This window comes from Salvelinus alpinus, chromosome 20 (genome assembly GCF_045679555.1).
Source record: "Salvelinus alpinus chromosome 20, SLU_Salpinus.1, whole genome shotgun sequence".
In the NCBI taxonomy this organism is placed as follows: domain Eukaryota; kingdom Metazoa; phylum Chordata; class Actinopteri; order Salmoniformes; family Salmonidae; genus Salvelinus; species Salvelinus alpinus.
The window spans coordinates 17,701,968-17,713,239 of NC_092105.1; the positions used below are offsets into that span (position 1 = coordinate 17,701,968).

The 11,272-nt window shown below is 46.7% G+C and overlaps 1 protein-coding gene across 1 annotated transcript in view; it reads right to left on the bottom strand.

The window, feature by feature from the left end:
* The window catches only part of LOC139547080 (interphotoreceptor matrix proteoglycan 2-like), a 16,338-nt gene extending 5,486 nt beyond the window's left edge, over nt 1–10,852 (bottom strand). The window contains exons 1-6 of the mRNA XM_071356137.1: nt 10,582–10,852; nt 6,566–6,624; nt 3,058–5,364; nt 2,569–2,823; nt 2,194–2,413; nt 738–948 (exon numbers count right to left, since the gene is read on the bottom strand). Coding sequence (XP_071212238.1) covers nt 738–948; nt 2,194–2,413; nt 2,569–2,823; nt 3,058–5,364; nt 6,566–6,624; nt 10,582–10,852 — 3,323 coding nt within the window. The remainder of the gene's footprint in view (nt 1–737; nt 949–2,193; nt 2,414–2,568; nt 2,824–3,057; nt 5,365–6,565; nt 6,625–10,581) is intronic.
* Nucleotides 10,853–11,272: the final 420 nt, after the last annotated feature.

Genomic DNA, 11,272 nt, shown 5'->3' on the forward strand with positions numbered 1-11,272 from the left:
CACTACTGGTACTCAACTAAATGACAGCTAGAACACTACCGGTACTCAACTAAATGACAGCTAGAACACTACCGGTACTCAACTAAATGACAGCTAGAACACTACCGGTACTCAACTAAATGACAACTAGAACACTACCGGTACTCAACTAAATGACAGCTAGAACACTACCGGTACTCAAATAAATGACAACTAGAACACTACCGGTACTCAAATAAATGACAGCTGGAATAGTAAGAATGATCTGTTAGAGCAACTCAATAACACATATATAAACACACACAGGAACTGGAAATGAAACGTTCCATCGAGGGTGTGTGAACTGGAAATGAAACGTTCCATCGAGGGTGTGTGAACTGGAAATGAAACGTTCCATCGAGGGTGTGTGAACTGGAAATGAAACGTTCCATCGAGGGTGTGTGAACTGGAAATGAAACGTTCCATCGAGGGTGTGTGAACTGGAAATGAAACGTTCCATCGAGGGTGTGTGAACTGGAAATTAAACGTTCCATAGAGGGTGTGTGAACTTGTGATGGTGGGTGTGAAACAGAGGGTTCACACTCATGTTGGCACACAAATATGTTTATGCATACTGTGTGTGTACATGAATGTGAGCGTGTTCATTATGTCAATATGTCAGAGTCTGCTTTACAATATGGAAATGTATTGGAATTTAATAAAGAGTGGGATCAGTGCCCCCCCCCCCCCCCCCCCCACACACACACACACACACCTACCTGCAGATGGCCCCCTGTCCAGGTATGATGTCACACTTCCCGTCATTCATACAGAAGTCTGTCTGTAGGTCACAGATGCTCTGACAGGGCAGTCCGTCCACACTGAAGTATCCAGCGTTACACACACACTCTGCCTCGCCAGACCAGCGGTTCACAGAACACTGTGCAAACTCATTACACGCCTGGAACTTACACTGGTTCGCCTGGTCACCTGGCAACAACACACAGGAAGTGTTAGGGTAGATACAGTCAACTCCTGATAAGTGCACATTGGATAAATCCAGTTCACCAGTTCCAATTCAAATACATTATTTTGAATTGTTCTGGATATTTATTTGAAGTTTAGTCCTGAGTCATAGCATACAGTATATACTGCATAGTTTCTGCTTGCATTAGAACGGGGGGATATAACAATTAGTAGAGGTAAAAGGTTATTATAAGAACATAATATAATCCTAGAAACGTCATGTTGGGATATAATCATAATTATGCTTAGCTATTTTAGTTGTGATTGGCTCAGACAGATTATGATGGCTCATCTGTTATGATGAGACAAAAACAGTCATCAGTCTGATATTATCTAAGGCCTCATATGATCCCATACTGTCACAACCACAAACAAACAAACACACCATCACTGTCACATACAGTCAAACAGTCCCGCTAGTCTCTGAGCCTCTAGGAGAGAGGAAAAGATTACACACATACAAACGTATTACAGAACTGTATATTGATGCATGCGTCATATATTCAATACCTTAATAAACTTAACGTAATATACTGTATAACTTAACATAACTTCACGAAGCCAATAACAAGTATCACCAAAGAAAATACAAATGTCCAACAGGAGGGAGGAGGAAGTGAATGTCTTCTCACAGTTTGCTATTCCACAGCGGGATATGGATTATCTTGCTGTAGTTACACAATCAGTGTGACCAAGACATTGAGTAATGGAAGGAATGCCTGAGAATGTCCGAGACATTTAACACCTAGCCTACACACACACACACACACACACACACACACACACACACACACACACACACACACACACACACACACACACACACACACACACACACACACACACACACACACACACACACACACACACACACACACACAGATACCCGCAGTCTCTGATTTTGAAAAGTGACTCATTCTCTTTGTCTTCAGTCTAGATTAGAACCTCCCTGGAGAGAGCTTTCATGCCAAAATTGATCCATGTACCATGCTTTTAACTGACAATCCATGTGCCATGCTTTTAACTGACAATCCATGTACCATGCTTTTAACTGACAATCCATGTGCCATGCTTTTAACTGACAATCCATGTGGATATGCACATTTTAATGCATTTGAACTCCCCAAAACCTAAAGGAGGAGTGCCTAGGAATAATTAGGAACCCTCAGTTGTGTCTCTGGTGAAATATGTGGTAGTTGTCAACCTTACCTGACTCTACGTCCAGTGAGTACTTGTCGATGGCCAGGTTCATGGTCTTATAGGCTGTGTTAGCGAAGTCTTCCAGGATCAGGTAGACTGCGTTGTTGACGCCGCGAGGCACCGGCTTCCCGAACTTCATCCGGCTGTTGACCACAATACTCCCGTTCCGGAAGTTCAGGATCTCCAGGTTCTGGAAGTTACTAAGGTTGGACTGGAGGTAGGGGAGCAGCTAGAGGGGGGCAGGGAGGGACGGAGGGATGGAGAGAGAGAGAGATACAGAGAGAGAGCACCCTCAACATATAGTATCACACATCAAGTAAAACATGTATTTCTAATTGTCTACAGGGGGAAAGGGGGAATAAAGGCTTAAAATGAATAGCTCACCAGCTCTATGAACCTTTGTTCCAGGGCCTTGTATTCCGGGGAGCTCTTATTGAAGAGGTCATCTGAGAACTTCATGTTGGTGACCCTCAGACTGAAGAACACCATCAGCGCCCGCCCAGGATTGATTGGCATGGCAACGCTGTGGTCCACACCATGTACCCCTGCAGAGGGGTACCCGCTACTTCCCTCCTCTGTTTGGTTGATCCCACCGAAGGGGACCAGGTCATAGTCTGTCACAGGGTCTATCGTCTGCAGCTGGTATAACAGACATGAAACAATTCATGGTGCAATTGGTCAATGTGGAACAACATTTGGTAGCTTTTATGATACAACAAGGAAATGTCTGCGCTAACAGATGAATAGACTAAGTAGAGTACGATAACAAGGGGAGTTTTTCCTAGTCAGGTTACATGGTCACTCAGACAGGAAAAACTCAGGGCCCTGACTAATGTCCCTTACAACCATCATCTCTCCATCATCTTTTATTACCTCCAGAGTGATGGAAATGTCTGGGCCAGGGTAATACTTGGCGGGTGTGAGAGCTGGGGTGACCCCCTGGTCCTCTGCATCTGCCTCCGGTTCTGGGGCTGTGTCTAGGCCTGTGGCCTCTGTAGCCTCTTCTTCTACTATGGCATCAGAGACTTGGGTGAAGGGCGACTCCTTCTCTGCAGAAAGAGTGGTAGGGTAAGCGGCCTCTGGAACAACCTCGTCGACCAACAACATCTCATCTTCTACCAGGTCCTCCACCGAGGTCTCAGTCATGTCCAGAAGTTCCATCACCTCTTCCTCCACCTCCAAGGCATCCTCTCCAGTTACTGGCTCCTCGATGATTGGTCCCTCCTCTAAGCTCTTAACTTCCTCTCCATATTCTGATTTTTCTGGATGACCCAACACCTCGTTAGCCCCTTCTTCAGGCTCATCTGGGGGTACAGTCTCCATGGCATTCTTGGGGACATTAAGGCTCTCCGCTGGTTCGGGAGCTTCCATCGCTTCCACAGGGAGAAAGGCAGGGTTCTTTTCCTCCAACTCTTCTATGGTCTCTGTCTCTAGGATGGAGTACTCAAGGATTTCTGAGGGTTCAGCTTCTTCTTCTAGAACCTCTACAGTATCAGAGACCTCCACTGCTTCCTCCTCTTCCTCAGGGACCTCCACTACTTCCTCCTCTACCCACTCTTCCTCAGGGACCTCCACTGCTTCCTCCTCTACCTCCTCTTCCTCAGGGACCTCCACTGCTTCCTCCTCTACGTCCTCTTCCTCAGGGACCTCCACTGCTTCCTCTTCTTCCTCAGGGACCTCCACTGCTTCCTCTTCTTCCTCAGGGACCTCCACTGCTTCCTCCTCATCCTCAGGGACCTCCACTGCTTCCTCCTCTACCTCCTCCTCCTCAGGGACCTCCACTGCTTCCTCCTCTACCTCCTCTTCCTCGGGGACCTCCACTGCTTCCTCCTCTACCACCTCTTCCTCAGGGATCTCCACTGCTTCCTCCTCTTCCTCAGGGACCTCCACTGCTTCCTCCTCTACCTCCTCTTTCTCAGGGACCTCCACTGCTTCCTCCTCTACCTCCTCTTCTTCAGGGACCTCCACTGTTTCCTCCTCTACCACCTCTTCCTCAGGGACCTCCACTGCTTCCTCCTCTTCCTCAGGGACCTCCACTGCTTCCTCCTCTACCTCCTCTTCCTCAGGTACCTCCACTGCTTCCTCCTCTACCTCCTCTTCCTTAGGGACCTCCACTGCTTCCTCCTCTACCACCTTTTCCTCAGGGACCTCCACTGCTTCCTCCTCTACCTCCTCTTCCTCAGGGACCTCCACTGCTTCCTCCTCTACCTCCTCTTCCTCAGGGACCTCCACTGCTTCCTCCTCTATCTCCTCTTCCTCAGGGACCTCCACTGCTTCCTCCTCTACCTCCTCTTCCTCAGGGACCTCCACTGCTTCCTCCTCTACCTCCTCTTCCTCAGAGACCTCCACTGCTTCCTCCTCTTCCTCAGGGACCTCCACTGCTTCCTCCTCTACCTCCTCTTCCTCAGGGACCTCCACTGCTTCCTCCTCTACCTCCTCTTCCTCAGGGACCTCCACTGCTTCCTCCTCTTCCTCAGGGACCTCCACTGCTTCCTCCTCTATCTCCTCTTCCTCAGGGACCTCCACTGCTTCCTCCTCTTCCTCAGGGACCTCCACTGCTTCCTCCTCTTCCTCAGGGACCTCCACTGCTTCCTCCTCTACCTCCTCTTCCTCAGGGACCTCCACTGCTTCCTCCTCTACGTCCTCTTCCTCAGGGACCTCCACTGCTTCCTCCTCTAGCTCCTCCTCCTCAGGGACCTCCACTGCTTCCTCCTCTACCTGCTCTTCCTCAGGGACTCCCGCTTCTGCTTCCTCTGTTAAGATCTCTTCCTCTATGATCACCTCTTCCAAAACTACCTCTTCTTCTGTGGTATGTTCCTCTTCTGCAGCTGAGGCTGGCTCTTCTTCTTCCTCGGGCTGGAAGGGCAGGTCCTCAAGTCTGTCAACACCTGACCCAGAGGCCTCTATCTCCAGAGGAGGCTTGGGGAGCGTAGTGCCCTCTGGCTGCTCGGGGGAGATAGGGTCTGCAGGGAAGAGCTCCAGGGGAGGGCTCTCTACAGCCACAGTGTTCCCCAACAGCAGACCCTCCTCCTCCATCCCCGTGTCATTGATGGTCACCTCAGGCTCAGGGGGGAGGGTCACGCTCTCCTCCAGAACAATGACATCATTCTCCCCCATCGCCACATCCTCAGTTTTAACCTCGGAGGCATTTGGGGTCATCTCAGCAGCCAAGATTTCCTCCTGGACATTAGAGGAGAAACACATTAGAACCTAAACTGTCATACAATTAGGTTGGAGTTCCATTCCATTTCAGTCAATTCAGGACATGGAATTGACCCCAACCCTGAACTCCATACTATTATAATCCAAATTGGGAATTATAGGTTTCCATTCCTTAATGACTGACAAAAAGGATTTACTTACATACACATGCTTTGCATATTGTTATTAAGTTTAATCTACCTACATGGTGTGACAGCTACTCCAAGGTATAACACTACCTGATAAAACTTGAATTGGAAAATACAGCTTCTGTCTGATAGAGAGAACTCTAAAGTCTAAGATACTGTAGTCTGTTTCTGGGTAGCTCGATGCCTCGTGCTTCTGTTATATGTAGTTGGCTGTAAATGCCAGTTACTGACTGGTAGTTTGCCAACCTCTTCCAGTCCATGTAATTAGTCCAATTAATCATGTAGGGCCTTAGCAGGCAAGTAAACGAGCAGACCCAGTTACCGTCCAAGACCAAGACTGGAGCTCCCTGCTCTGTTTATCACAATACAGCTGCTAGTCTACTGGCAGAATCCACAAAGATCATAGGGTCCTGCATTCACAAACTGAGTGATAACCTCCCTCCCTCTCTATCTCTAGCTCTCTATCTCTCTCTCGCTGTAACTCTAGCCCCAGAATAGTAGTGGATTATTATATCAAGAGCCAAGCTAATCCTCAAAGCCTTCACCTCATCCCTTACTTCCAGGAGAGTCCTGGTTAACACCACCTAGCAGCAGTCTCACCACTAGACAGGAGAGTCCTGGTTAACACCACTAGACAGGAGAGTCCTGGTTAACATCACCTAGCAGCAGTCTCACCACTAGACAGGGGAGTCCTGGTTAACACCACTAGACAGGAGAGTCCTGGTTAACATCACCTAGCAGCAGTCTCACCACTAGACAGGGGAGTCCTGGTTAACACCACTAGACAGGAGAGTCCTGGTTAACACCACCCAGCAGCAGTCTCAGTAAGACACTACCTCCACCACAACATTCTAATATACTCCATGCTGACAAGCACTCCTATGTGGATTTGTTTTGATATTTATATAGCTGAACGCTCAGCATACATCAGCACAGCCCTATAGGATTGTGCCTCTCACTGTTTCCCAGAAATAACCTCTGGACCAACTGGAGGTCAATGGTCGTTGTCATGGGGATGACCTCTGACTTACCACGCAGTCATCCTCGGTAATTCCAGCCCTGGACTCGATGGACTCAGGAACACTGGACACTGTAGAGTCAAAGAGGACACAGAGTCAATACTGTGAGTCATAGGGAGGCCTATTCAATCAAACCTGATCATTAAAACAACAACAACAGGTTCTTCCCTATAGCAGCGGCAGGTAGCCTAGTGGTTCAGAGCGTTGGGCCAGTAACCGAAAGGTCGTTGGTTCAACAACTGCTCCCTAGGCGCAACATGATGTCCACTGATTCAGAGGGGTTGGGTTAAATGCGGAAGACACATTTCAGTTGAATGCATTCAGTTGTGTAACTGACTACGTATCCCCTTTCCCTTCCCACACTTGAGTCCATGCACCCAACAAAGATGGCAGTTGGAAACCAAACCTAACTGCATAATAAGTCAAACTTTCTCTAATAATGTACTGGAGGAATGACGTTTAAACACCCTCCATCTTTTCTGTACAATCCATTTGTCCTCTCCCCAGTCCTGACAGCGGTGGTGCCGACTATGTGTTTACCTAAGGTGAGCCCTACTAATCACCCTAGAGATCTAGCCCCTATACCTGCCACTATGGGCCAAGACCATTACTGCATTACCATCAGACCTGGAGCCTGGGACTGGAGCCTGGGACTGGAGCCTGGGACTGGGACTGGAGCCTGGGGGCGACAGCTTGGAGCCAAGCAGTGCCTGTAAGTCACCACACACTGTGCCAGGCAGGCATTTGACATTATTTACCCCTCATATCAGATGTCTCGGCACATAATGAATCAGGCCGTCAGATGGCATCCATCTTCAGGGAAACACAGTAAACTAATGACAGCAACTCTTTTACAACACGGTCAGGGAGAATTCCAATAGACCAGGGAGATGGTATTATCATCATTACCATAGAACGTGTTCCATTCGCTGGAAGAAACCCTGCCAGGAGTTAGAGCTAACCTACTTACTGGCTAGCTAAATCTAGTCTCTCTCTCTGTGTGGGTGTAACTAAAGCACTAGAACCCAGCAAAAATAGATGAAGTATAGAGAGAGAGAGAGAGAGAGCGAGAGAGCGAGAGAACGATATAAGGGCTCTGATTTTTCAAACTCAGTTGTCTCACTTCTATCAAAGACTGTTTAATGAGCAAGATTTAACTGTTGCAGAGTAAATTCATAGTCTCTATAAACGATGATTCTGTTATTTGTTCCACTGTGTAAGACAAAGCGCTGTTGAATAGAATGAAGGAAATGAGGCCCCAGAGAGCCAGTGACAGGATAGGTGGAGGTGGGACAACTAAGGTAAGTTGGGGCTGGCTATGGTGGAACTAGGTGTCTTACAATCAGATACAGTGACCCAATTGGTGTTGTTGGCTTTATTGTATTGTGTTTGGTCCCATGTAATTGTATTGTATATTTAAGCAATAAGGCCCGAGGTTTGTGGTATATGGCCAATAAACTACAGCTATGGGCTGTTCTTAAGCAAGACGCAACACAGAGTGCCTGTACACAGCCCTTAGCTGTGGTATATTGGCCATATACCACAAACCCCAGAGGTGCCTTATTGCTATTATAAACTGGTTACCAACGTAATTAGACCAGTAAATTGTCATTTTTTGTCATACCCATGGTATACGGTCTGTTATACAACGGGTGGATGCTGGATGCTGATTGATTAAAACCGCATTCCAGGCGGTGTCCAGTCCACAAGTTAGCTCAGACTAAATCTATGACATTGAAATGCCTATTTACTTTGTTCCATCTGACTGCGCAATCCACTGTCTCGTCAGCCCAGCCAGGCAATTTATAAACTAGATCTACACTGTAAAAAGCATCTATACATTATCTTGTATTTCTTTTAGACTAGCATTTGGTTTTCAACAGCGGAGATTTGTAATAACCTTGCTGTCTGTCTCTCAGACATTTGCAACATTGTTTCAACATCGAAATTCAATCTTCAGCTGTCCTATGGTAATGAACGTGTCGGGAGTCAGGATGAGACAGACAGGCTGGCAGCTTTTCTCAGCCAGTCAAAATCATTAATCAGCATTATTTTTATGGTAATATAAAAAATAAATAAATGAAATACAGATAGTTTTCTGTCATTACAGCTTCAGTTTGAAGTGATTGTGTAGTTCTGTCCTTGAGCTGTTCTTGTCTATGTTCTGTATTATGTCATGTTTCATGTTTTGTGTAGACCCCAGGAAGAGTAGCTGCTGCTCTCACAACAGTTAATTATAGTGGTTTTGCTGTGTATGGTAGTGTATATATACAGTGTATTGTACAGTAGTGTTCGGTAGTGCTCTATGTCTTACCACTCCTGATAAAATACCAAAATACAAAAAATGTGTTCGCTGAACAGTGGCCTGGCGAGAGAGCAGATTTTCTATGCCAGGTGAAATCGCATGTCATTAGCTAATTGTTATGAATGTATCCCAAAACATCACTAGAAAACTGCTTAATCAAACGCAAAGCTACTTTGCTGTTACTCTGGCTGCTCTGTTTTTCATTTTTCTATTTTACCCTTATTTTACCAGGTAAGTTGACTGACAACACATTCTCATTTACAGCAACGACCTGGGGAATAGTTACAGGGGAGAGGAAGGGGGATGAATGAGCCAATTGGAAGCGGGTGATTAGGTGACCATGATGGTATGAGGGCCAGATTGGGAATTTAACCAGGACACTGGGGTTAACACCACTACTCTTACGATAAGTGCCATGGGATCTTTTACTGACCACAGAGAGTCAGGACACCCGTTTAACGTCCCACCCGAAAGACGGCACCCTACAGAGGGCAATGGGATATTTTTTAGACCAGAGGAAAGGGTGCCTCCTACTGGCCTTCAACACCACCTCGTTTGACATGACTGTGCTAGCTAGCCAAAGTTGGCTAGCTAGCAAGCAAGGGATAAGACTGTTGCCAGCCATCATGGCAATGGAACATTTAGAACGAATGACTGTGTCGCATCCATAGATTTAGAACAAAAAGGCTTAACGACTGGGTCATGTCTCTGGCAACCGAACCAATAGAATGAAAGACCAGCCAGTTTGGATAGTAACCCTAGATTTGTGTCTATATCTCGTTGAAGGATGAAATAGTTTGAACAAATTCATCAAAATAACGTTTTTTTATGAAAATATTTAAATCATGTTTTGAATAGGTTGGTAACCCGTTAAAAGTGATAATGCCGGGCCTCCCGGGTGGCGCAGTGGTCTAGGGCACTGCATCGCAGTGCTAACTGCGCCACCAGAGTCTCTGGGTTCGCGCCCAGGCTCTGTCGCAGCCGGCCGCGACCGGGAGGTCCGTGGGGCGACGCACAATTGGGCTAGCGTCGTCCGGGTTAGGGAGGGTTTGGCCGGTAGGGATATCCTTGTCTCATCGCGCTCCAGCGACTCCTGTGGCGGGCCGGGCGCAGTGCGCGCTAACCAAGGGGGCCAGGTACACGGTGTTTCCTCCGACACATTGGTGCGGCTGGCTTCCGGGTTGGAGGCGCGCTGTGTTAAGAAGCAGTGCGGCTTGGTTGGGTTGTGCTTCGGAGGACGCATGGCTTTCGACCTTCGTCTCTCCCGAGCCCGTACGGGAGTTGTAGCGATGAGACAAGATAGTAATTACTAGCGATTGGATACCACAAAAAGGGGGGAGAAAATGGGATAAAATTTAAAAATAATAATATATATATTTATTTTTTTTAAAGAAGAAAAAAAAGTGATAATGCCCTTGAAGCCGATGTTTGAAGGATATATATTGGCATGGTTTGCCGGCCCTCGACTTTGTCTCGGGTCTAACAACATCCATGCCAATATATCCTCCAAACACCAGCATCTTGGGCATTATCACTTAAATATATCACGGCGTTCAGCGAATCAGGATTCAGGGCTCAAACCACCTGGTTCATAATGTATATTTTACCACTCATAGTTAGTCTGGCTACAGTGCCAGAGTACTGTGTATAGTCGTTTTACTGTGTATGGTAGTGTATAGACAGTGTATTGCACGGCAGTGTTGGGTAGTGCTGTGTGTCTTACCACTCTCTAGTTGCAGTAAGTCAGGGTCCAGGGCCAGGGTTGTGTCTCTGATGATGTTGTCATTTTGCAGGGCCTCAGTGATGTTGTTCCTGAAGTCAGTGATGTTGTAGACCACTGTGGGCCTCTCCTTCAGATCTCTGTAGGAGTTCTCCACCAGGTTGGACTGCAGGGTCAGGTAGTCCAACTGCTCACTGCTCACCCCCTCCCCTTCCACCTCCACCGTCACCGCATAGACCACCACCACGCCATCCAACCTGCACCGGCAATACATGTACAGATACATCAGTCAGTTAATCTGTCAGTTGATCTGTCAATCAATCTATTAATATATCAATCTAGCAATCTATTAAATATACACTACCGTTCAAAAGCTTGGGGTCACTTAGACATTTCCTTGTTTTTGAAAGAAAAGCACATTTAGTGTCCATTAAAATAACATCAAATTGATCAGAAATACAGTGTAGACATTCCTAATGTTGTAAATGACTATTGTAGCTGGAAACGGCTGATTTTTTGTGGAATATCTACATAGGCCCATTATCAGCAACCACCACTCCTGTGTTCCAATGGCACGTTGTGTTAGCTAATCCAAGTTTATCATTTTAAAAGGCTAATTGATCTGATCAATTTGATGTTATTTTAATGGACAAAAAATGTGCTTTTCTTTCAAAAACAAGGAAATGTTTAAGTG